Below are 25192 nucleotides of genomic sequence, written 5' to 3' on the forward strand. Positions count from 1 at the left end.
CGGGTCCTCCCAGTCCTTCCCAGCATGGCCCACAAACCCCTCCCAGACTCCCAGTATGGCCCAGGACAGCCCCATAACCTCTCCCAGGCTCCCAGTACAGCCCAGTAACCTCCCGGTCCCCCTGCCAGTACAGCCCAGAAACACCCCTCAGGCTCCCAGTATGGACCAGTTCCCTCCCAGTCCTTCCCAGTGCCCCGCCCGAGCCCGGCGCCAGAGGGACCCGGGCGTCCGGGCCTGCCTGAGCAGCTCCCCCCCCCCCCCCCGCCTCCTCCCCCGCCGCGGCGGGACCCGGGAGTGCTCCCAGCCCGACCAGTTCCCCCAGTCTGCCCAGTTCCCCCCTTCCTGTGCTCCCACCGCTCCCATTCGTGCACCCCCCCCAAGTGCTCCTAGTAACCTCCCAGTGCTCCCAGTAAGCCCAGTTACCCCCTTCCAGTACGCTCGGTAACTGCAGTGCTCCCACTTAGCCCCTCCCAGAGCTTCCAGTAATCCCCAGTCCTCCCAGTAACCCGCTCTGGGTACCTACAGACCTTCCTCCAAGTTATATCCTCCCAGTACTCCCCTAGATCTTCCAGCAGCCCCAGTAACCCCCTCCCAGCCTGCCCAGTGTCCCCAGTAAGCCCTTCAGAGTCTTCTCAGTTACTCTTTTCCAGCGCTCCCAGTAACCCCCTCTGCATTCGCCTGGGACTAACCCCTCCCAGTTTGCCCAGTACCCCCATCCTAGTCCTCCCATTCTTCCCAGTACGCCCCAGTCTTCCTAGTAAGTCCCTCTGGGTAGCCTCAGTCCTTTCAATAACTCTATTAAGCCTTCCCAGTGCTCCCAGCTTGCCCAGTAACCCCCTCCCAGTGCTTCCAGTAGCTCCAGTAACCCCCTCCTAGTGCTCCCTGTAGCTCCAGTTGTCCCCTCCCAGTGCTCCCAGCAACTCCCCAGTCCTCCCAGTAACCCTCTCTGGGTCCTCCCAGTCTTCCTAGTAATGCTACTAATCCCTCCCAGTGCTCCCAGTTTGACCAGTAACACCCTCCCAGTAAACCCTTTCCCCCCCCCCCGCCTCCCACTTTGCCCAGTTACCCCTTCCAGCCACCCCAGCATCCCCAATCCCCTCTCCCAGTCACCCCAGCGTCCCCAGTACCTCCCAGTGGCTCCCAGCAATCGCAACGCCTCACGCTCGCTAGTGCCCCTCGATTATGGGAAAGGGGCGTGACCTTGGGAGGAAGGGGCGGGGCTTATACAGACCACGCCCCCTTATTGCCCCACACCAGCACTCCCTGAGCCCCTCCCGGGATCACTATGTGGCAGGAGGGTCCCTGGGGTGGGGCGAGGGCTCACTATGTGGCAGCAGGAGAACTATGGGGTGGGGCAGTAGCTCACTATGTGGCGGGGGGGGGGGCTATGGGGTGGGGCAAGGGCTCACTATGTGGCAGGAGGGTCCCTGGGGTGGGGCAAGGGCTCACTATGTGGCAGCGGGGGGTCTATGGGGTGTGGTAATGGCTCACTATGTGGCAGGAGGATCCCTGGGGTGGGGCAAGGGCTCACTATGTGGCAGCGGGGGGGCTATGGGGTGGGGCAAGGGCTCACTATGTGGCAGCAGGGGGGGCTATAGGGTGGGGAAGCAGCTCACTATGTAGCAGTGGGGGGTCTATGGGGTGGGGTAATGGCTCACTATGTGGCAGGAGGGTCCCTGAGGTGAGGCAAGGGCTCACTATGTGGCAGCGGGGGAACTATGGGGTGGAGCAGCGGCTCACTATGTGGCAGCGGGGGGGCTATGGGGTGGTGTCACAGCTCGCTATTTGGCAAGTCGACCCTATGGGGCAGGGAACTGGGGTCACCAGCAGGTGAACTATGGGGCAGGGCAACGTCTCACTATGTGGCAAGGGGGCCCTCAGGGGCGGGGCTTAACCCCCGGGCAGCGAGGACTCACTATTTGGCAGGTGCAGCTCACGATTTGGCCGGGGGGGATGACAACACACCTCCGGCGCGGCTCACTATTTGGCAAGGCAAGAGGCTGCAGGGCAGGGCAGGCCGGGATCGCTTTTTGGCACGGGCGGCTCACTATTTGGCGGGGCAGCTGTGGGTCCGGGCCAGACGGACGGGTCCTGCCGCTGCCTCGCCACCCCCCCCCCCCCCCCCCCCCAAAAAAAGGGTGTGTCCCAAGCGCCTGCGTCCCCACCCGGCGATGGCGCAAGCGGGCGGTGGTTTGGCCCTGATGAAGCAACTGGTGGTGCCGAAGAGGAACTGGGAGCGACTGGGAGAGCCGGACGCTGGGTTCCTCAGGGCGGGGGGAGCCCCGCCCCGGTGACCCTCCGAGCCCCTCCCCCATTCATAAGCTCCGCCTTTCTTATGTCACTTTATTAGCCCCTCGTTAAGGGGCGGGGCCAAGCCGTGCGGTGGGGCGTTGATAGTGGTGGGGTGGGCGGAGCTCCAGGCACCAGCCAATCAGGCGAGGGTGACAGCGACGTGGGGGAGGAGCTGGGCGAGGTGGGCGGCGGCCTCGGGGGCGGCGGCCAAGGGTGTCTCGGCCAATCGGAGACGAGCCAGCCGGGGGCAGGCGGCCAATGGGGCCAGGGCGGAGGCGTCGCTTATGGCTGGAAGGGGTGGAGTCAAGGAGGACACACCCCAAAACACCCCACCACCCAATGAAGCCCCGCCCACCGCATGCCACACCTCTTATTAGCTCCACCCCCTTTAGCCCCCCCCCACCTCCCCAGCCCCCCTACCGGTCCCAAGAAACCCCTCCCCATATACTTTAGCCCCACCCCCTTCAGCCCTTCCCCATCAAGCCCCTCCCCATCAGCCCCCCACCCCCCCAGCCCCGCCCACTCCCCCTTAAGCCCCGCCCCCCCCCAGGGATACGGTTGCCCTCCAGACTCAGCTCCTCCAGGCGGGGGAGGGGCGGGAACCCCCGTAGGGTCGTGACGTCGTTGTGCGACAGGTCCAGCACCTGGTGGGGGAGGGGCTGGTCACCCGGATGCCGGGGGGGGGGGAGGGGTGTGTCCCCCGGCCCCTCCCCCCCCCGCCCAGACCCCCGGGTCCCCACCTGCAGGCGCCGCAGCCCCCCCAGGGCGGGGGGGGGCCCCCCCAGGCGGTTCCGGGCCAGGTCGAGGTGCGTCGCCAGCACCGCGTGCTCCAGCAGCGGCAGTGACGTCAGCGCCTGGGGGCGGGGCCAAGGGCAAGGGCGGGGCAGGCGGGGGTGGGCTCCGTGGGGCCACGCCCCTTTAGCGCCAGCCCCTCCCACCCGCTGTCAGACACCCCCCCCAGCCCCTTTAAGCTCCTCCCTCTTTTAGGCATGCCTTCTCACAAAGCTCCTCCCACTCCACCCCTTTAGCCACGCCCTCGGTCCCCACCCACTTTAGCCCCACCCACTTTAAGCCCCACCCACTTTAAGCCCCCACCTCCTCATGCCCCCCTAACCCCGCCCTGTTAACCATTTCCCCCTTTTAAGCCCTGCCCCCACACTCCTCCCACTCCACCCCTTTAGCCCCGCCCCTCAGGCCCCACCCACTTTAAGGCCCCACCTCCTCATTCCCCCCTCACCCCTCCATGTCAAGCCTCCCTCTCCCTTAAGCTCCGCCCCATGCCCCTCCCACCCCGCTCCATTAGCCCCACCCCCCTTTTCCAACCCCTTAAGCCCCGCCCCACGCCCCTCCCATTCTGCCCTAGGAGCCCCACCCACTCGTGGCCACACCCACCGCGACACCCCACCCCTTCATTCCCCCTCCCCCACCTTCCACCCCTTCCTTCCAAAGCCCCCCACCCCCCCCGCCCCCTCAGGCCCCGCCCCTACCTTCCCGGGGAGGCGGAGCCTGACGTCCCCCTCCGGCCCCGCCCCCATCCTCAGCACCCCCACGGCCGCCTCCGCCCGCGAGGCCACGTCGGCCACGAAGCCGCTCCGCAGCGGGTCCGCCTCCTGTGGGCGGGGCTACGTGAGGCCACGCCCCTCCTCCCCAAGCCCCACCCCTTCCCTCCCCCCTAAGCCCCGCCCACCTGGAGGGCCCGCAGGCAGCGCCGGGTCTCGTCCTCGTGGCCCAGCGGGTCGAGGGCCGACAGCAGCAGCACCAGCGTCAGCAAACAGCCTGGCCCCGCCCCCCCCCGGGGACACGCCCCGCCACGTCAGCAAGGGGGCGGGGTCACGCCTCGGGGGTGGGGGGGTGGGGGGGGAAGAGGTTTTGGGGGGGGGGGAGGGGGGGGTCTCACCCCGGCTGCGGGGCTCCAGCTCCAGCAGCTGCCGGCACGTCTCCACCTGCGCCTCCAGCACCGAGCGCTCGGCCACGCCCACTTCGGGCCTAGGGGCGGGGCTTAGCGGCGGGGAGGGGCTTGGGCCACCCAGGGGGGTGGGGCTTGGGCCCCACCCCCCTCGGAGGCGGGGGGGGGGGCGTGGCCCCAATAGAGCCACAATGGAGGGGGATTGAATGAGGGTTGGGGCATGGGGAGGGGGGCGTGGCTTGAGGAAAGGGGTGTGGCCACTGGGGGTGGGCGGTGCTTGGCTGCGGACGTGGGGCGTGGCCAGCACTGGGGTCTTAAAGGGGCGGCGCCCCATTGCTGTAATGATTATAACGAGAGAGAGGCGGGGCTTAGGCAAGGGGTGGAGCTTATGGCTTTGTGGGCGGGGCTTACCAGAAGAGCTCCCCAGCTACGATTGGCTCCTGCCACCACGCCTCATCCTCGTCTAGGACGAAAGGGGCGTGGTTAGGGAAAGGCGGGGCTTTAAGGGGCGTGTCCCAACGAGGGGCGTGGCTTCTCACCTGGAAGGAGCGTCACCTCGCGGTGGGCGGGGTCATGCTCCCAGGTGACCCGGAAGTGGAGGAGGCGGGGCCGGGCGGGAGGCGGAGCCAGGTCGGGGGGGAGGTCGCAGAGCTGTCACTCAGGTCAAGGAAGGCGGGCGTTGGGGAGGGGATCCCAGCCTGGGGGAGGAGCCTCCCAACGCCCCGCCCTCCCCCCCTGGCCCCGCCCCCCCTCCGCGGGGATACCCAGGTGTGGCTGGGGCGGGGCCGCCCCGCCCCCGAGCGCCACGCCCCTTCCAGGGCGGAGCCGTCCACCGTCGCCCTCAGCGCCGGGCTGCCCGCCCCCACCTGCGGGAGAGCCAGGGACAGACCAGTAAAGCCCAGTTCCGCCCAGTGCCCCACGCCAAGCACTGCCCAGGCACCTCCCAGTACACCCCAGTACTACCCGGTGCCCACAAATCCCCTCCCAGTACATCCCAGTACTACCCAGTGCCCGCAAATCCCTTCCCAGTACACCCCAGTACTCCCCAGTGCCCGCAAATCCCTTCCCAGTACACCCCAGTACTCCCCAGTGCCCACCAATCCCCTCCCAGTACATCCCAGTGCCCATAAACCCTGTCCCAGTGCCCACTGATCCCCTCCCAGTACATCCCAGTACTCCCCAGTGCCCTCAAATGCTCTCCCACGAACCTCCCAGTGCCCCTCCGTCACCACCAGTTCCCTCCCAGTACATCCCAGTGCCCGCAAATCCCCTCCCAGTACATCGCAGTCCTCCCCAGTGCCCACCAATCCCCTCCCAGTACATCCCCGTGCTCTCTAGCACCCACTAATCGGCACCCAGTAACCTCCCAGTACGTGCCTGTAGTCACAGATCCTCACCCAGCAACAGCCCAGTACCCACCAATCCCCTCCCGGTACATCCCAGTGCTCCCCAGTACCCACCAATCCCTTCCCAGTACATGCCTGTCCTCCACAGTGCCCACAAATCCCCTCCCCGGAATCTCCCAGTGCTCTTTACTGCCCAGTAACCTCCCACAGCTCCCCAGTACCCACAAATCCCCTCCCAGTACCCCTCAGTGCCCACAAAGCGCCTCCCAGTACACCCTAGTGCTCTCTTGTGTCCACAGTTCTCCTCCCAGTGTCATCCAGGACCCACAAATCCCCTCCCAGTACATCCCAGTACACTCTACTACCCACAAAGCTTCTCCCAGTACATCCCAGTCCTCACTAGTACCCACAAATCCCCTCCCAGTGCCCCCCCAGTACCCACAAATCTTCTGCTGCCCACAAAGCTCCTCCCAGTACATCCCAGTGCTCTCTATTGCCCACAAGGCTTTTCCCAGTACATCCCAGTGCTCCCCAGTGCCTACAATTCTCTCCCTCGTACAACCCAGTGCCCCCCGGTATGCCCAAAGCCCCTCCCAGTCCATCCCAGTGCCCCCGTACCCTTCCCAGTCCATCCCAGTACCCCCAAAACCCCTCCCAGCACACCCCAGTGCCCCCAAACCCTCTCCCAGCACATCCCAGTGCCCCCCAGTACCCCTGCCAGTCCATCCCAGTACTCCCTAAGCCCCTCCCAGTACACCCTAGTGCCCCCAAACCATCTCCCAGTCCATCCCAGTGCCCCCCAGTACCCCCAAAGCCCCTCCCAGCACATCCCAGTGCCCCGCAGTACCCCTCCCAGTCCATTCCAGTGCCCCCCAGTGCCCCCCAGTACCCCTCCCAGCACATCCCAGTGCCCCGCAGTACCCCTCCCAGCACATCCCAGTGCCCCCCGTCCCCTTCCCAGTCCATCCCAGTACCCCCAAAACCCCTCCCAGCACACCCCAGTGCCTACAATTCCCTTCCTACCACATCCCAGGGCCCCCCCCGTCCCCCCAAACCCCCTCCCAGTCCCCCCCAGTGCCCCCAAACCCTCTCCCAATCCATCCCAGTGCCCCCCAGTACACCCAAAGCCCCTCACAGTACATCCCAGTGCCCCCCAGTACCCCTCCCAGCACATCCCAGTGCCCCTTGTCCCCTTCCCAGTCCATCCCAGTACCCCCAAAACCCCTCCCAGCACACCCCAGTGCCTACAATTCCCTTCCTACCACATCCCAGGGCCCCCCCCGTCCCCCCAAACCCCCTCCCAATCCCCCCCAGTGCCCCCAAACCCTCTCCCAATCCATCCCAGTGCCCCCCAGTACCCCTCCCAGTCCATCCCAGTGCCCCCGGTGCCCCCAGCACCCTTCCCAGTCCATACCCCTCCCAGCACATCCCAGTGCGCCCTGGCCCCTTCCCAGTCCATCCCAGTACCCCCAAAACCCCTCCCAGCACACCCCAGTGCCTACAATTCCCTTCCTACCACATCCCAGGGCCCCCCCTGTCCCCCCAAAACCCCTCCCAGTCCCCCCCAGTGCCCCCAAACCCTCCCCCAGTCCATCCCAGTGCCCCCCAGTACCCCCAAAGCCCCTCCCAGCACATCCCAGTGCCACCCAGTACCCCTCCCAGTACATCCCAGTGCCCCCCAGTACCCTCAAAGCCCCTCCCAGCACATCCCAGTGCTCCCCAGTACCCCTCCAGTCCATCCCAGTGCCCCCCATCCCCTTCCCAGTCCATCCCAGTACCCCCAAAACCCCTCCCAGCACACCCCAGTGCCTACAATTCCCTTCCTACCACATCCCAGGGCCCCCCCCGTCCCCCCAAACCCCCTCCCAGTCCACCCCAGTGCCCGAAACCCTCTCCCAGCCCATCCCAGTGCCCCCAGTACCCTCAAAGCCCCTCCCAGTCCATCCCAGTGCCCCCTGTCCCCTTCCCAGTCCATCCCAGTACCCCCAAAACCCCTCCAGCACACCCCAGTGCCTACAATTCCCTTCCTACCACATCCCAGGGCCCCCCCCGTCCCCCCAAACCCCCTCCCAGTCCCCCCAGTGCCCCCAGCACCCTTCCCAGTCCATCCCAGTACCCCCCAGTACCCCCCCCCCCCCTCACCAGGACGGGCCGGGAGAAGGTCACCGCCAGCGCCGCGTCCTCCCGGTTGACGTAAAGGCAGAGAATCCTCGGGGGGGGCGAGGCTGGGGGGGGGGGGGGACACACAACAAGAGACGTTCCAGGGGGGCACCCCAACATCTGGGGGGGGGAGGGGGGTCCCTCGGGGTTTGGGGGGATGGGGGGAGGGGTCCCGGCGTACCCCGGGAGAGGAGGCAGCGCAGGTAAACCCAGGGGCTCTGGTCGGTGGGGTCGGTGAAGACGGCGTTGTGCACCAGTTCCAGCTCTGGGGGGAGGGGAAAGGGGGTCGGGGAGGGGGACACCCCCCCACCCCACCCCCCCCCCAACATCGGGGGGAGGGGGGGGCAGCCCAGGGGCTGAGCACATCCCCCCCCGTCCCCCCAAACCCCCTCCCCGGCCACCCCAGTGCCCCTCAGTACCCCTCCCAGGGTACTGGGGGGCACTGGGATGGACTGGGAAGGGTACTGGGGGGGCACTGGGGTGGCCTGGGAGGGGGTTTGGGGGGACCCAGGAGTACGGGGAGGGGGGGGGGGAGGGGGGCGACCCCCCCACTGGCTGGAGGGGCCACGTCAGTCCCCTGGGGGGGGATCTCGGCATCCAAAGGGGGTGGGGGGGGGACCCCCCCCGGTGGGTGAGGGGGGGATCGAGGCATTTGGGGGGGCCCCCAGTGTCCAAGGGGGGGACCCCCATGGCTGACGGGGGGACCCAGGTGTCTGGGAGGGGACCCCGGCATCTGGGGGGGGGGGGGGGGGAGCTTGGTGTCCAGGGGGGGACCCAGGGGTCTGGGGGGGCACCCCCAGTGTCCAAGGGGGGGGGACCCCGGTGGGTGAGGGGGGAATTGAGGCATTTGGGGGGGCCCCCAGTGTCCAAGGGGGGGACCCAGGAGTACAAAGGGGGGACACCCCAGGACTCTAAGGGGGGGACCCAGGGGTCTGGGGGGGGTATGACCCCAAGGGTCGGGGGGGAGGACACACCCCAGGGGTCTGGGGGGGGGACTGGGGCACCTGGGGGGGGGCACCCAGGGTCTGGGGGGGGGACCTGGGCGTCTGGGGGGGGGCCTAGGGGTCTCGGGGAGGGGGACACCCCAGGGGTCTGGGGGGGGACTGGGGCATCTGGGGGGGGATGCAGGGGTCTGGGGGTGGGACCCCAGGGGCCTGGGGGGGACCTGGGCATCTGGGGGGGGACTGGGGCATCTGGGGGGGAACTCCAGGGGTCTGGGGGGGGGCTCCAGGGGTCTGGGGGGGGCCCAGGGGTCTGGGGGGGGACCTGGGCATCCTGGGGGGGGGGGCAGGGGTCTGGGGGGGAACCTGAGCATCTGGGGGGGAACCAGGGGTCTGGGGGGGGACCTGGGCATCTGGGGGGGGCCCCAGGGGTCTGAGGGGGACACCTGGGCATCGGGGGGGGGGCCCAGGGGTCTCGGGGGGGGACCCCAGGGGTCTCGGGGGGGGCCCAGGGGTCTGGGGGGAGGACACCCCAGGGGTCTGGGGGGGGGACTGGGGCACCTGGGGGAGGGACCCAGGGGCCTGGGGGGGGGGCTCCAGGGGTCTGGGGGGGGACCTGGGCATCTGGGGGGGGGGCAGGGGTCGGGGGGGGGGACCCCAGGGCTCTGGGGGGCACCCAGAGGTCTGGGGGGGGACCTGGGCGTCTGGGGGGGGAACCCCAGGAGTCTGGGGGGGGACTGGGGCACCTGGGGGAGGGAACCCCAGGGCTCTGGGGGGGGACACACGACCCCCCAAGGCATTTGGGGGGCCCGTACCGGTGCGGAGGCGCGGGGGGGGCAGGGCGCCGGCGGGGCCGCGGGCGGGCGCCAGGAGGCGGCTCCGGTGGTGCCAGGCGGAGAAGTTGGAGAAGTCGCGGCTGAGCAGGGCCCCGGCGAAGGCCAGTTCGGCCTCGGGGTCTTCCTCGGCCGCCAGCGCCCGCCGGTGCTCCCAGGCGTGGACTGGGGGGGCACCGGGCACCACTGGGCCTTACTGGGGCCGCCCCGAGCCTCTTAAACCCGCTGCGGTAACTCCCAGTATAAACCAGTAAGGGTTATCCCCCCAAAACCCCCGCCTTGTGTGCTCTAGGACTTCTTCTACAAGCTCCCAGTACAGACCAGTAAGCCCAGCATCCCCAAAAGTCTCTTCCAGTAGCTCGCAAGAGCTGCTGAAGCATTCTCCAGTAGAAACCAGTAAGCCTTATCACCCCAGAACCCCCGCCTTGCATGCCCCAGGGTTTCCTCTATCAGATCCCAGTATAAACCACGTGGACTGGGGGGGCACCAGGCAGCACTGGGCCTTACTGGGGCCGCCCCGAGCCTCTTAAACCCGCTGCGGTAACTCCCAGTATAAACCAGTAAGGGTTATCACCCCAAAACCCCCGCCTTGTGTGCTCTAGGCCTTCTTCTGCCAGCTCCCAGTACAAACCAGTAAACCCAGCATCCCCAAAAGTCTCTTCCAGTAGCTCACCAGAGCTGCTGAAGCATTCTCCCAGTAGAAACCAGTAAGCCTTATCACCCCAGAACCCCCGCCTTGCATTCCCCAGGGTTTCCTCTATCAGATCCCAGTATAAACCACGTGGACTGGGGGGGCACCGGGCACCACTGGGCCTTACTGGGGCCGCCCCGAGTCTCTTAAACCCGCTGCGGTAACTCCCAGTATAAACCAGTAAGGGTTATCCCCCAAAACCCACGCCTTGTGTGATCCAGGCCTTCTTCTGCCAGCCCCCAGTACAAACCAGTAAGCCCAGCATCCCCAAAAGTCTCTTCCAGTAGCTCACAAGAGCTGCTGAAGCATTCTCCCAGTAGAAACCAGTAAGCCTTATCACCCCAGAACCCACGCCTTGCATTCCCAGGGTTTCCTCTATCAGATCCCAGTATAAACCACATGGACTGGGGGGGCACCAGGCAGCACTGGGCCTTACTGGGGCCGCCCCGAGCCTCTTAAACCCGCTGCGGTAACTCCCAGTATAAACCAGTAAGGGTTATCCCCCCAAAACCCACGCTTTGTGTGATCCAGGCCTTCTTCTACCAGCTCCCAGTACAAACCAGTAAGCCCAGCATCCCCAAAAGTCTCTCCCAGTATCTCTAGTCTTTCTCCAACCCCAAACCAGTACAAACCAGTACCTTTAGACTCCCTCTGAACCCAAACCAATACAAACCAGTGCCTCTAAATCCCCTCCAACACCACACCAGTACAAACCAGCACCTCTCGCCTTCCTCCGAACCCAAACCAGTATCTCTAGGCCCTCTCCAACCCCAAACCAGTACAAACCAGTGCCTCTAGGCCCCCTCCAATCTCCCACCAGTACAAGCCAGTACCTCCAGCCCCTCTCCAACCCCCCACCAGTACAAATCAGTGCCTTTAGACCCTCTCCAACCCCAAACCAGTACAAACCAGTGCCTCCCACCTCTCTCTGAACCCAAACCAGCACCTCTCGGCCCCCTCCAACCCCACACCAGTACAAACCAGTGCCTCTAAATCCCCTCCAACCCCCAACCAGTACAAACCAGTACCTCTAAATCCCCTCCAACCCCCCACCAGTACAAACCAGTGCCTCTAGACTCTCTCCAACCCCCCACCAGTACAAACCAGTACCTCCAGCCCCTCTCCAACCCCAAACCAGTACAAACCAGTGCCTCCCACCTCTCTCTGAACCCAAACCAGCACCTCTCGGCCCCCTCCAACCCCACACCAGTACAAACCAGCGCCTCTAAATCCCCTCCAACCCCCCACCAGTACAAACCAGTACCTCCAGCCCCTCTCCAACCCCCCCCAGTACAAACCAGTACCTCTAAATCTCCTCCAACCCCCCACCAGTACAAACCAGTACCTCCAGCCCCTCTCCAACCCCCCCCAGTACAAACCAGTACCTCTAAATCTCCTCCAACCCCCCACCAGTACAAACCAGTACCTCTAGGCTCTCTCCAACCCCCCACCAGTACAAACCAGTACCTCCAGCCCCTCCCCAACCCGCCACCAGTATAAATCAGTGCCTCTACACCCTCTCCAATCCCAAACCAGTACAAACCAGTGCCTCTAAATCCCCTCCAACCCCCCACCAGTACAAACCAGTACCTCTAAATCCCCTCCAACCCCAAACCAGTACAAACCAGCGCCTCTAAATCCCCTCCAACCCCCCACCAGTACAAACCAGTGCCTCTAAATCCCCTCCAACCCCCCCCCAGTACAAACCAGTGCCTCTAAATCCCCTCCAACCCCAAACCAGTACAAGCCAGTACCTCTAAATCCCCTCCAACCCCCCTCCAGTACAAACCAGTACCTCTAGGCCCCCTCCAACCCCCAACCAGTACAAACCAGTGCCTCTAAATCCCCTCCAACCCCCCACCAGTACAAACCAGTGCCTCTAGGCCCCCTCCAACCCCCCACCAGTACAAACCAGTGCCTCCAGACTTCCTCCAACGCCCCACCAGTACAAACCAGTACCTCTAGGCCTTCTCCAGCCCCAAACCAGTACAAACCAGTACCTCTAAATCCCCTCCAACCCCAAACCAGTACAAACCAGTACCTCTAAATCCCCTCCAACCCCCCCCTCCCCCAAACCAGCGCCCCCCCAGGCCCCACCTCAGCCCCTCAAGCCCCCCCGCCCCCTCCCAGTGCCTCCCAGTGCCTCCAGTGCCTCCCAGTGGGCTCACAGTTGCGGGGGTCGCTGGCCAGCAGGCGGTCGCAGAGGGCGCGCTCGGCGGGGGCGGGGGGGGGGGAGGGGGCGCGCCGCAGCACCCACCCCCGGTGGTGCCAGGCCCCGTAGGACTTGGGGTTCACCCCCAGGCACCCCCCAACGAAGGCCAGTTCCCCCGGCACCCTGCGGGGGGGGGGACACCAGTAAAGACCAGTAAAAACCAGTAAAAACCAGTAAAGACCAGTAAAGACCAGTAAAAAGCAGGAACGGCCAGTAAAGGCCAGGGGGGCAGCGCAGGCAGCACCCAGCAACTTGCCAGGGCCCACCAAGCCCCTCCCAGTATGGGCCAGTGCTCCCCAGTACCCCCAAAGCCCCTCCCAGTAGATCCCAGTGCTGCCCAGTACCCCCAAAGCCCCTCCCAGTAGATCCCAGTGCTCCCCAGTGCCCACTAAACCCACTGCCAGTAGATCCCAGTGCTCCCCAGTGCCCACAAGTCCTCTCCCAGTAGATCCCAGTGCTCCCCAGTACCCCCAAAGCCCCTCCCAGTAGATCCCAGTGCTCCCCAGTGCCCACTAAACCCGCTGCCAGTAGATCCCAGTGCTCCCCAGTGCCCACAAAGCCCCTCCCAGTAGATCCCAGTGCTCCCCGGTGCCCACAAGTCCTCTCCCAGTAGATCCAGTGCTCCCCAGTGCCCACTAAATCCACTACCAGTAGATCCCAGTGCTCCCCAGTGCTCACAAGTCCTCTCTCAGTAGATCCCAGTTCTCCCCACTGCACACAAAGCCCCTCCCAGTAGATCCCAGTGCTGCCCAGTGCCCACTAAAGCTCCTGCCAGTAGATCCCAGTGCACCCCAGTGCCCACAAGTCCTCTCCCAGTATATCCCAGTTCTCCCCAGTGCCCACAAAGCCCCTCCCAGTAGATCCCAGTGCTGCCCAGTGCCCACAAAGCCCCTCCCAGTATATCCCAGTGCTCCCCAGTGTCCACAAAGCCCCTCCCAGTAGATCCCAGTGCTGCCCAGTGCCCACAAAGCCCCTCCCAGCACATCCCAGTGCTCCCCAGTGCCCACAATCCCCTCCCAGCACCCCCCAGTCCCCTCCCACTCCCTCCCAGTCCCCTCCCAGCACCCTCCCACTCCATCCCAGCACCCCCCAGTCCCCTCCCAGTCCCCTCCCACTCCATCCCAGTCCCCTCCCACACCATCCCAGTCCCCTCCCAGTCCCTCCCCCTCCCTCCCAGACCATCCCAGTCCCCTCCCAGTCCCTCCCCCTCCCTCCCACTCCCTCCCCCTCCATCCCAGTCCCCTCCCAGTCCCTCCCAGTCCACCAGTGTCCCCTCCTACTCCTCCCAGTTCCCTCCTACTCCCTCCCAGTCCTCTCCCACTCCCCTCCCACTCCATTCCAGTCCCCTCCCACTCCCTCCCTCCCAGTCCCCTCCCAGTCCCTCCCAGTCCATCAGAGTCCCCTCCTACTCCCTCCCAGTCCCCTCCCAGTCCCCTCCCGCTCCCTCCCAGTCCCCTCCTCCTCCCTCCCAGTCCCCTCCCACCTCCTCCCACTCCCTCCCAGTTCCCTCCCAGTCCCTCCCCCTCCCTCCCAGTCTCCTCCCACTCCATCCCACTTCCTCCCACTCCATCCCAGTCTCCTCCCACTCCCTCCCAGTCCAACCCAGTCCCTTCCCACTCCCTCCCAGTCCCCTCCTACTCCTTCCCAGTCCCCTCCCAGTCCCTCCCCCTCCCTCCCAGTCCCCTCCCAGCCCCTCCCAGTCCCCTCCCGCTCCCTCCCAGTCCCCTCCTGGTCCCCTCCCACTCCCCTCCCAGTCCCTCCCCCTCCATCCCAGTCCCCTCCCGCTCCCTCCCAGTCCCCTCCCAGTCCCTCCCGCTCCCTCCCAGTCCCCTTCTACTCCCTCCCAGTCCCTCCCAGTCCCCTCCCGCTCCCTCCCAGTCCCCTCCCGCTCCCTCCCAGTCCCCTCCCCCTCCCTCCCAGTCCCCTCCCGCTCCCTCCCAGTCCCCTCCCAGTCCCTCCCACTCCCTCCCAGTCCCCTCCCACTCCCTCCCCCTCCATCCAGTCCCCTCCCACTCCCTCCCAGTCCACCAGTGTCCCCTCCTACTCCCTCCAGTTCCCTCCTACTCCCTCCCAGTCCTCTCCCACTCCCCTCCCACTCCATTCCAGTCCCCTCCCACTCCCTCCCTCCCAGTCCCCTCCCAGTCCCTCCCAGTCCATCAGAGTCCCCTCCTACTCCCTCCCAGTCCCCTCCCAGTCCCCTCCCACTCCATTCCAGTTCCCTCCCAGTCCCTCCCCCTCCCTCCCAGTCTCCTCCCACTCCATCCCAGTCTCCTCCCACTCCCTCCCAGTCCAACCCAGTCCCTTCCCACTCCCTCCCAGTCCCCTCCTACTCCTTCCCAGTCCCCTCCCAGTCCCTCCCCCTCCCTCCCAGTCCCCTCCCAGCCCCTCCCAGTCCCCTCCCGCTCCCTCCCAGTCCCCTCCTGGTCCCCTCCCACTCCCTCCCCCTCCATCCCAGTCCCCTCCCGCTCCCTCCCAGTCCCCTCCCAGTCCCTCCCGCTCCCTCCCAGTCCCCTCCCGCTCCCTCCCAGCCCCTCCCAGTCCCCTCCCCCTCCCTCCCAGCCCCTCCCACCTCCTCTCACTCCCTCCCAGTCCCCTCCCAGTCCCCTCCCGCTCCCTCCCAGCCCCTCCCAGTCCCCTCCCGCTCCCTCCCAGTCCCCTCCCGCTCCCTCCCAGCCCCTCCCAGTCCCTCCCAGTCCCCTCCCGCTCCCTCCCAGTCCCCTCCCAGTCCTCTCCCACTCCCCTCCCACTCCCTCCCAGTCCCCTCCCGCTCCCTCCCACTCCCTCCCAGTCCCCCCCCCCCTCCCAGTCCCCTCCCGCTCCCTCCCAGTCCCTCCCGCTCCCTCCCAGTCCCCCCCAGCCGCACCAGTCGGGCCCGGGGGGCAGGGCGCAGCGGCGCAGGTTCCAGCAGGTCGCCACGTCGGGGTTGGCCGCCAGCACCGCGCCCGTCAGCGCCAGCGCCTCCGCGTCCAGCTCCCCCCGCGCCCGCTGCGCCAGGGGGCGGGGCCCGCGGAAGGGGCGGGGCCGGCAAAAAGGGGGCGGGGCCGGCAAAAGGGGGCAGAGACAGCGGTCAGTGGGTGGGGCCGGCGATAAGGGGGCGGGGCCGGCAAAAAAGGGGGCGGGGATGACGGTCAGGGGGCGGGGCCGGCGGAAAGGGGGCGTGGCCGGCAAAAAAGGGGCGGGGATGACGGTCAGGGGGCGGAGCCGGCGGTCAGTGGGCGGGGCCGGGGCAAAGGGGGCGGGGCCGGCAAAAAAAGGGGGCGGGGATGACGGTCAGGGGGCGGGGCCGGCGCAAAGGGGGCGGGGCCGGCGCAAAGGGGGCGGGGATGATGGTCGGGGGCGGGGATGACGCAAAGGGGACGGGGACGATGGTCAGTGGGCGGGGTGGGAACGAGGGGGCGGGGCCAACGCGCGGGGGGCGGGGCCGGCACACAGGGGGTGGGGCCGGCGCGAGGGGGGTGGGGCCGGCACGAGGGGGGTGGGGCCGGCGATCAGGGGGCGGGACCGGCACGAGGGGGCGGGGTGGGCGCAAGGGGGGCGGGGAGGGCGCGAGGGGGGCGGGGCCGGCGCAAGGGGGCGGGGCGGGCACAAGGGGGGCAGGGAAGGCGCTCAGGGGGCGGGGCTGGCGCAAGGAGGGGCGGGGGCAGAGCACGGGGGGCAGGGCTAGGGGCCAGGGCAGAGGTTGGGTGGTGTGAGGGGGCGGGGTCAGAGCTCAGGGGGCGTGGCCAGGGGCCAGGGGGCGGGGCCAGGGGGCAGGTGGTGTGAGGGGGCAGCGCCAGAGGGCGAGGTCAGGGGGGCGTGGCCAGAGCTCAGGGGGCGGAGGTAGAGGTCAGAGGGTGGAGCCAGAGGTTGGGGGGTGTCAGGGGCGGGGCCAGAGGCCGGGGGTGGGGCCAAAGGTCGGGGGCAGGTCAGGGGTGGGGGCAGAGCCAGAGGTCGGGGGCGGGGCCAGAGGTCGGGGCGGGGCAGAGGTCAGGGGCAGGGCCAGAGGTCGGGGTGGGGTCAGGGGGCGGGGTCAGAGGTGAGGGGCAGGGTAAGAGGTCAGGGGGTGGGGCCAGAGGTCAGGGGGCGGGGCCAGGGCTCACCTTCTCCAGCAGGGTGGTCATGGCGGAGCGGTAGAGGCGGAGCTTCTCCTCCCGCTGGCGGCGGCGGGCGGCGTCCGGGGGGCGGAGCTTGAGGCGGCCATGCTGCAAGGCATTGGGGGGCACTGGGGGTCACTGGTAGGCACTGGGGAGGGACTGGGAAGAGCTCAGAGTCACTGGCGGGGGACTGGGATGCGCTGGAGATGGACTGGGAAGAAGGAGCTGTCGCTGGAAATTAACTGGGAGGCACTGGCAGTGAACTGGGAGGCACTGGGGAGGGACTGGGAAGAGCTCGGAGTCACTGGCGGGGGACTGGGATGCGCTGGAGATGGACTGGGAAGAAGGAGCTGTCGCTGGAAATTAACTGGGAGGCACTGGCAGTGAACTGGGAGGCACTGGGGATGGATTGGGAAGAGCCAGGAATCACTGGTGGGGCACTGGGATGCGCTGGAGATGGACTGGGAAAAAGGAGCTGTCACTGGAAGTCAACTGGGGAGCACTGAAGGAGTCTGGGGGTCACTGGGAGAGCACTGGGAGAGACTGGGAAGAACTGGTGGGGGACTGGGAGGGGCTCTGGGAGGCACTGGGGCTAGACTGGGAGGAAGTGGGAGGCTCTGGGAGGAACCAAGATGCTCTGAAAGCTGACTGGGAAAATTTAACTGTCACTGGATGTTAACTGGGAAGCACTGGGAAGCACTGGCGGGTGACTGGGAAGCATTGTGGGGCACTGGGATGGACTGGAAAGGGACTGGGGGGCACTGGGATGCACTGGGAGGGGACTGAAAGTTGATTGGGAAGAACCAGGAGTCACCCAGGAAGAACTGGGATGCCCTGGAGATTAACTGGGAAAACTCGCTCTCACTGGAAGCTAACTGGGAGGCATTGGGAAGCACTGGCGGGTGACTGGGAGGCATCGTGGGGCCATGGGGGTCACTGGGAGTTGACTGGGGAGAACTAGAAATCACCGCGAGGCGACTGGGAAGAACTGGGATGCCCTGAAGATTAACTGGGAAAAACCAGTTGTCACTGGAAGTGAACTGGGAGGCACTGGCAGTGAACTGGGAGACACTGGAGGACTCTGGAGATCACTGAGAGAGCACTGGGGGGTCACGGGGGGGGCACTGGAGGGGTGACTGGGATGCACTGGGAGGCTCGGGGGGGGGGTCACCGAGCGGGGGGAGGCACTGGGAGGAACTGGGAGCCGCTGGGCTGCCGCAGTGCATCATGGGGCAGTGGGGGTCCATCCCGGGGGGGGGGGGCGCTCCCTCACCATGGCGGCGGCTCGGGGGTGTCCGGCACCTGCGGGAGAAAGCGGCGGTCAGGGGGCCCGGGGGGGGGGTCCTGGAGTCCAGGGGGTGTCCCGGGCCTCCGGGGGGGGTCCCGGTCTCCCGGTGAGGGGGTCCCAACCGCCCCCCCCCCCCCCCCCCCCCCGTTAAGGGCCCAACGGGAACGAACCGGCGCCGGCAGCTGCAGGAAGCTCCGCGGCGGCGCTAGGGCTGCCGGGAGAAGGGGGCGTGGCCGAGAGAGCATGCTGGGATACAACGAGGCACCCCCGCCGGCGCCATGTTGCCCCCGCCGAGCACCGCAGCGGACGGGCGGGGCCGAAGGGCACGCTGGGATACAACGAGGCACCGCGCCCGGCGCCATGTTGCCCCCGCCCAGCGCCACAGCGGGCGGGCTGTGCCGAGGGGCATGCTGGGATGCAACGAGGCACCCCCGCCGGCGCCATGTTGCCCCCGCCGAGCACCGCAGCGGACGGGCGGGGCCGAAGGGCATGCTGGGATACAACGAGGCACCGCGCCCGGCGCCGCGGCCCATCCCGCGCGGTGCGTCCTGGGAAAGCGGCGCGTCTCCTCCGCCATGGGGGTGCGGCGGGGTCCCCGCAACGAGGCCGCGCCGGGCCCGGGCCCACGGCTGGAGCCTGACACTGCTGGGTATTTCCGAAAGGCCCTGGAGACGCTGCAGGAGGGGCTGAACCCGGAGGAGCTCGGTGAGGGGCGCGGAGGGTGGTTTGTGGGTCCGTGAGGGGGGGGGGAGAGTTTTGGCGGGATCTTGAGGGGAGCTGGCGGCCCCTGAGGCGGTTTTGGGGTCTGTGAGGAGATTCGGGGGCTCCCCGAGGGGTTTGGAGGGGTCTGCGAACGTACAGCAGCATCGTGAGAAGGTCCGGAGGGATTTTGAGGGGGTTGGGGGGGCCTCCTGAGGGTTTGGGGGGGCCTCCTGGGGGTTGGGGGGCCTCCTGAGGGGTTGGGGGGGCCTCCTGAGGGGTTGGGGGGGCCTCTTGAGGGGTTGGGGGGGCCTCTTGAGGGGTTGGGGGGGCCTCTTGAGGGGTTGGGGGGGCCTCTTGAGGGGCTGGGGGGGCCTCTTGAGGGGCTGGGGGTGCCTCTTGAGGGGTTGGGGGGGCCTCCTGGGGGGTTGGGGGGGCCTCCTGGGGGGTTTGGGGGGGGCTATGGATAAATATTAAGGTATCAGGATGTGTTTAGGGGCTGTGAGAGCAGATGCAGAGGGATTTTGAGGGGATTTCGGGGCTCCCCGAGGGGTTGGAGGGACCTGTGGGTATATACTGCAGCCTCCTGAGGGGTTTAGCAGGGGGGGGTTGAGGAGGTTTTGGGGCTCCTGAAGAGATTGGGGGGGGGTCTGCAAGCATATATTCTGCCCTCCCTAGGGGTTTTGTGGGCTCGTAAGCAGATATAGAGAAACCTCGAGGAGGTTTTGGGGCTCCCTGAGAGGTTTGGGGCACCCGTGGCCACGCGTTGCAGCATCCTGAGGGATTTTGGGCGTCCGTGAGCAGGTTTAGAAAGATTCTGAGGGGGTTTTGGGGTCTCCTGAGGGGGTTTTGGGGTCTGGGGGCAGGTTTGGAGGAGCCCTGAGGGGCTTTGGGGGGGTGTTTGGGGTCGGTGGGAGGGAGCGTTTTAGAAATTTTGGGCGAAATAGTTGTATTTTGAGGTATAGTTCAGGGTTTTTGGGGACATTTATTTATTTTGAGAGTAATAAAAGAATTTTTGTTGGTTTTTTTGGTTTTTTGCAGCCCTTTTTGCCCCCAACGTGCTGGCGGAGGCGGTGGGCAGCGGGGCCGGAGGGGGTGGCCCTGGACCCGGGAGGGTCCCGGGTGCTGCAGGCGCTGCTGCCCCAGGCCCCACTGGGGATACTGGGGCAGGTGCTGCCCCCCTTAGTGGTGGGGGGCCTGGGGGGGCCGGCGGGGCACCCTCTGGGGGCCCGGGTGCTGGAGGCCGCCCTGGGGCGGGTGCTGCCGGCCCTGGGGGACGCCGTGGGGCAGGTGGGGGACGCCGTGGGGCAGGTGGGGGACGCCGTGGGGCAGCTGGCGGCGGCGGTGAGGGACGACCTGGTGGCCTTCGCCCGGCACCCGGCCGGTAGCTTCGTGGTGCGGGCGCTGCTGCGGGTCCTGGGGGGTGCCCCAGGGGCAGGTGAGGTTTTGGGGAGGGGGAGGGGGGGTCGGAGGGGGGCAATTGGGGGGTCCTGGGGCAGGTTTGGGGGTCGGGGGGGCAATTGGGGGCCCTGGGACAGGTTTGGGGGTCGGGGGGGGGAAATTGGGGGGGTCTGGGACAGGTTTGGGGGTCGGGGGGGGCAAGTAGGGGGCCCTGGGGCAGATTTGGGGGTCTGGGGGGGGCATTTGGGGGGGCCTGGGGCAGGTTTGGGGGTCTGGGGGGGGGCATTTTGGGGGGGCCTGGGGCAGGTTTGGGGGTCTGGGGGGGGCATTTGGGGGGGCCTGGGACAGGCTTGGGGGTCGGGGGGCAATTGGGGGGGCCTGGGGTGGGGTTGTGGGGGGCATTGGGGGGGCCTGGGGCAGGTTTGGTGTTCGGGGGGGGCATTTGGGGGGGTCTGGGGCAGGTTTGGGGGTCAGGGGGGGCATTTGGGATGGCCTGGGGCAGATTTGGTGTTCGGGGGGGGGCATTTGGGAGGGTCTGGGGCAGGTTTGGGGGTCAGGGGGGCAATTGGGGGGGCCTATGGGTGGTAATTAATTGGGGGAGGGGCAGGTTTGGCCCTGCCCTCATCTCTGCCTTTTTGCCCCCCAGGAGTTCCTCAGTTGCCCCCCGGAGGGGTGGAGCTAAAGGGCAGGGGGGCGGAGCTGACCCTCAAAGGGGTGGAGCCAGCAGTAGAGGGGGTGGAGCTTCCCCCGTCCTTCCCGCCCCTCCTGGGCAATTGGCCGAGGCCTTTGAGGAGCATCTGGCCTGTAAGTGACTGGGGGGGGGGTAAAATGCCCCATAACTGCCCCCGGGGGAGGGGGGGGGTAAAATGCCCCATAGCTGCCCCCCTGGGGGGGGGAATGCCCCATAACTGCCCCCCTGGGGGGGAATGCCCCATAACTGCCCCCGGGGGAGGGGGGGGGGGGAAATGCCCCGTAACTGCCCCCCTGGGGGTGGAAATGCCCCATAACTGCCCCCCTGGGGGGCAAAATGACCCATAACTGCCCCCCTGGGGGGGAGGGAAATGCCCCATAGCTGCCCCCCTGGGGGTGGAAATGCCCCATAACTGCCCCCCTGGGGGGCGAAATAACCCATAACTGCCCCCCTGGGGGGAGGGAAATGCCCCATAGCTGCCCCCCTGGGGGTGGAAATGCCCCATAACTGCCCCCCTGGGGGGTGAAATGACCCATAACTGCCCCCCTGGGGGGGAGGGAAATGCCCATAGCTGCCCCCCTGGGGGGGGGGGAATGCCCCATAACTGCCCCGGGGGGGGAGGGGGGCGAAATGCCCCATAGCTGCCCCCCTGGGGGGGGGGAATGCCCCATAGCTGCCCCCCTGGGGGGAGGGGGGGAATGCCCCATAGCTGCCCCCTGGGGGGAGGGGGGGAATGCCCCATAACTGCCCCCCTGGGGGGGGGGAATGCCCCATAACTGCCCCCCTGGGGGGGGGGAATGCCCCATAGCTGCCCCCCTGGGGGGGGGGAATGCCCCATAACTGTCCCCTGGGGGAGGGGGGGGGGAAATGCCCCGTAACTGCCCCCGGGGGGGGGGGGGGGGGGGAATGCCCCATAACTGCCCCACTTGGGGGGAGGGAAATGCCCCATAACTGCCCCCTGGGGGGGGGGGAAATGCCCCATAACTGCCCCCCTGGGGGAGGGAAATGCCCCATAACTGCCCCCCTGGGGGGGGGAATGCCCCATAACTGCCCCCCCCCCCTAATTCCCCCCCCACTCCCCCCCCCCCCCCAGCCTGCTGGCCCCGGCCAGCGCCAGCCTCTGCCTGCAGGTGGCGCTGGAGGTGCTGCACCGCGGCCAATCGCGCGCCTGCTCCCGCCTCTGCGAGGTGCTCATTGGCCAGCTGGCCCCGCCCAGCCCCGCCCCCGCGGAGAGGTGAGGTCCTGTTGGGCGCTGGGTCTGGGGGAGTGGCTGATTGGTCAGCGGGCTCTGAGGGAGCCCCGCTGTTGGCTGAGAGGGGTTTGGAGCTGGTTGGTGATTGGCTGGGGATTCGCAGGTGCTGGTTGGTGATTGGCTGATCGGTCATCGTGGCTGTTCCCATTGGGCAGTGTTTCTTGGGGTTGGTTCTTGATTGGCTGTTGATGGCAGGACCCTTTACTGATTGGCTAGTTGATGTTGAGGCTGATTTCCATTGGTTGGGGGTTTGCTGGGGCTGTTTCCTGATTGGCTGGGAGGTCTTAAGTGCCGCTGGGTGATTGGCTGGGGGACTTTTAGCTTGTTTTCTATTGGTATACGTTTTCTAAAGGAAGCTGCTGATTGGCTGATCAGCCCCCAAGGGTCCTCCCTCATTGGTTGATTTCTCGAGGCTTGCTTGTGATTGGCCAGAGATCCCAACCCCCTTTTTGCTGATTGGCCAGCCAGTCACCAGGCCTTTCCCCATTGGTTAACATCTTACTGCTGCTGCTCTCTGATTGGCCAGAGCGCTGCGGGGTTGTTTCCTATTGGGTGGGGGTCAGACCCTGGGCTCAGCTCCTGATTGGCCGGGGGGGGGGTGGGGTGGGGTCCTAGTGCCCTTCTCTGATTGGCTGCCCCCAGCGGGCTGGTGCAGGGGCTGCAGGACCCCCAGCGCAGTCGGCTGCTGGAGGCGGCCATGACGGTGCTGGAGCCCCAGCGCCTGCGGGGCCTCTTCCGGGAGCAGCTGAAGGGCCGCCTACGGGCGTGGCCGCCCACCGGGTGGCCAATCACGGGCTGCAGCGCCTGCTGGACCACGCCCCGGCTGATGTGGTAGGCGGGGCTTGAAGAGGGAGGCAGGAGAGACATAATGGAGGCGGGGCTTAGAGGGGGTGGGGCTGGTGGGGTGGAAATGGAGTAAGGTGGGGGCGGAGCTTAGGGTGGGGGGTGTTGGGGGGGCTTGAAGGGGAGGGAGGAGTGGTGTGGTGGGGGCGGGGCTTAAGTGGGCGGAGCTTGTGGGGTGAAAATGGAGCTGGTTGGGTGGGAGGTTGGGGGTGGAGCTTAGGGGGGGGTTGGGGGGGGCTTGAAGGGGGAAGGAGGAGTGGTGTGGTGGGGGCGGCGGGGCTTAAGTGGGTGGAGCCTGTGGGGTGAAAATGGAGCTGGTTGGGTGGGAGGTTGGGGGCGGAGCTTGGGGTGGGGGGGGGTTGGGGGCGGCTTGAAAGGGGAAGGGCGGGGTTTGCGTATGGAGGCGGGGACTTGCCGGTGGGTGGGCGGGGCTTGTGGGCCCAAGAGGAGGCGGGGCCTGATGCCTGCCTCCGCCCCACCCAGGTGGGGGAGGTGCTGGCGGAACTGGGCCCCGCCCTGGCCGAGCCCTTGGCCCGGGGCCACCCCGGGGTCCTCACGGCCCTGCTGGGCGCCTGCCGGCCCCACCCCGGCCTCCAGCAGGAGGCGCTGCGCTGCCTCTTCCAGGTAGGCCACGCCCACCCCCACCCCCCACCCCCCTTTGAAGCCCCGCCCCCCTCCGGGCTCCCTCCTCCCCTTTTCTCCTCCAATAGGCTTTCGGCTGCTGGGAGCCGCGGGAGCGACGCCGGGCCTGCGTGGGGCTCCTGGCGGGGCTCCGCCCCTTCGAGGGCGGGGACAAGGCTGGAAAGGGGGTGGAGCCAGAGGTGAGGGGACGGGGCAAGCGTGGGAGCGGGTGGGGCTGCCTCACCTCCCCTGTTCTTCCCTGCCTGCCCCCCCCAGTTTGCCCGCTGCGCCCCTCATTTGCCCCTGGTCTCCCCTAAGTTGCCCCCCCCCCCCCCGTCCCCTGAGGCACCCTTCCAGCTGCCCCCTTGCGCTTCTCCACCCGCCCTTTGCCCCCCACGTGTAATTATTTGCCCCCTCAGTCCCCTTATTTACCCCCCCAGCTCCCCCCGTTATCTTTCATGAACCCCCAGGGCACTTTTGTGACCCCCCACGTCCCTCCAGTTCCCCCCAACACCTCTGATTTCCCCCTGTTTATCCCCCAAAGCCCTTTCTGCTCCCCCAGCCCCTCCTCTCATCTCCAGATTTGCCCCTAGCCCACCCCCGGGAGGTTTTTTTTGCCCCCCACCTCGGTGTGACCCCCTGGTTCTCTCCCCGCAGCCGTCGCTGGGCCCCGTCACGCTCCACGGCTCCCTCCTGCTCAGCACCTCCTGCATTTCGGGGACCCGGCGCCGGTCCTGGCGGGGCTGGAGGCGCTGCCCCCCCTCGAACTGGCCGCCCTGGCCCGCAGCCCCCCCGGCAGCCGGGTGTGGGACGCCCTCCTCGCCTCCCCCACCGTCCCCCCCCGCGCCCGCCGCCGCCTCCTCCGCAAGCTCAAGGTAACGGGGGGGGGGGTGGTCTCAGCTGCTGGTTTGGGCTGATCCCCCACTTTTGGTGCCCCCCGGGCTGCATTTCGGGGCCAGATCCCCCTTTTCGGTATGTTTTGGGGCAATTTCAAGCTTCCCCCCAAGACCTGTGGTGTTTCTTGGCTCCCCATTGGGCTGCGAGGCAGTTTCGAGCCTCCCCCCCAAGACCTGTGGTGGTTTCTTGGCTCCCCATTGGGCTGCGAGGCAGTTTCGAGCCTCCCCCCCAAGACCTGTGGTGGTTTTTTGGCTCCCCATTGGGCTGCGAGGCAGTTTCGAGCCTCCCCCCAAGACCTGTGGTGGTTTCTTGGCTCCCCATTGGGCTGCGAGGCAGTTTCGAGCCTCCCCCCCAAGGCCTGTGGTGGTTTCTTGGCTCCCCGTTAGGCTGCCAGGCGGTTTCGAGCCCCCCCCCCCGTTAACAAAATGGCGGCTTTTATTAGCCCCGCCCTGATTCTCTTAAGCTTTCCTCTCTTGCTGACGTCACTTCCTGCTGCGTAGGGTCACTTCCTCGCGCTGGCGTGTCACCGCAACGGCAGCCGCGTCCTCGACGCCGTCTGGGCCTCGGCTTCCGCCCCGGCCCGCGCCGCCATCGCCGGCGAGCTGGGTGAGTGCCGGCCGGTTGGGGGGAGGGGCGGACGGACACATGGACGCCCGGGCCACGCCCTAACGCCCCCCCACCCCCCCCCCTCCACAGCGTCCCAGCACGAGGCCCTCCAGCGCGACCCCCACGGGCGGGGGGTGGCCCGGACCCTCGCCCTCGATCTCTTCCTCCGGCGCCGGCGCCTCTGGGAGCGGCTACAGGCGACCCCCGACCGGCGCCGCGGCCTCCTGGGACCCCTCCTGGAGGACTGAGCGCCCCCTCCTGGGGGAGCGACGCCCCCCCCCCCCCCGGGGGCATAGAGCGGCACCCCCGGGGAAGGAGAGGCGCTGCTGGAGGACCGTGGGTCATAGAGGAAGGAGGCAGAGAGGGAGAGCGTCTCCTGGCTTCTGGTAGCTGCTGAGGACCATAGAGATCGCAAGCGCCGCTCTGGTTCTCCTTTTCCA

At 67.3% G+C, this 25192-nt stretch overlaps 2 protein-coding genes across 2 annotated transcripts; one reads left to right on the forward strand and one right to left on the reverse strand.

Moving 5' to 3' along the window:
* Positions 1-2352: 2352 nt before the first annotated feature.
* Positions 2353-18022, reverse strand: RABGGTA (Rab geranylgeranyltransferase subunit alpha). The gene is made up of 18 exons (XM_086480989.1): positions 17998-18022; positions 17913-17953; positions 17728-17756; positions 16646-16727; positions 16446-16562; positions 15245-15339; positions 12338-12504; positions 9461-9643; positions 7886-7969; positions 7687-7769; positions 4963-5064; positions 4738-4849; positions 4610-4661; positions 4190-4278; positions 3980-4068; positions 3780-3902; positions 2849-2936; positions 2353-2580 (listed from the first exon to the last, which is right to left on the reverse strand). Exons 1-18 carry the CDS (start codon positions 18020-18022, stop codon positions 2432-2434), a joined length of 1710 nt encoding a protein of 569 aa, XP_086337115.1. The 3' UTR covers positions 2353-2431.
* On the forward strand, positions 18021-25000 carry NOP9 (NOP9 nucleolar protein). Its single transcript, XM_086480990.1, is given in 12 exon segments — positions 18021-18447; positions 19483-19514; positions 19516-19879; positions 20489-20618; positions 21627-21767; positions 22428-22543; positions 22546-22616; positions 23112-23252; positions 23339-23449; positions 23951-24124; positions 24647-24766; positions 24857-25000. Coding segments are annotated over 12 exon segments (1971 nt in total).
* The last annotated feature ends 192 nt before the right edge of the window (positions 25001-25192 follow it).

The sequence above is a fragment of the Leptosomus discolor genome, unplaced genomic scaffold (genome assembly GCF_034619465.1).
Source record: "Leptosomus discolor isolate bLepDis1 unplaced genomic scaffold, bLepDis1.hap2 HAP2_SCAFFOLD_182, whole genome shotgun sequence".
Lineage (NCBI taxonomy): Eukaryota > Metazoa > Chordata > Aves > Leptosomiformes > Leptosomidae > Leptosomus > Leptosomus discolor.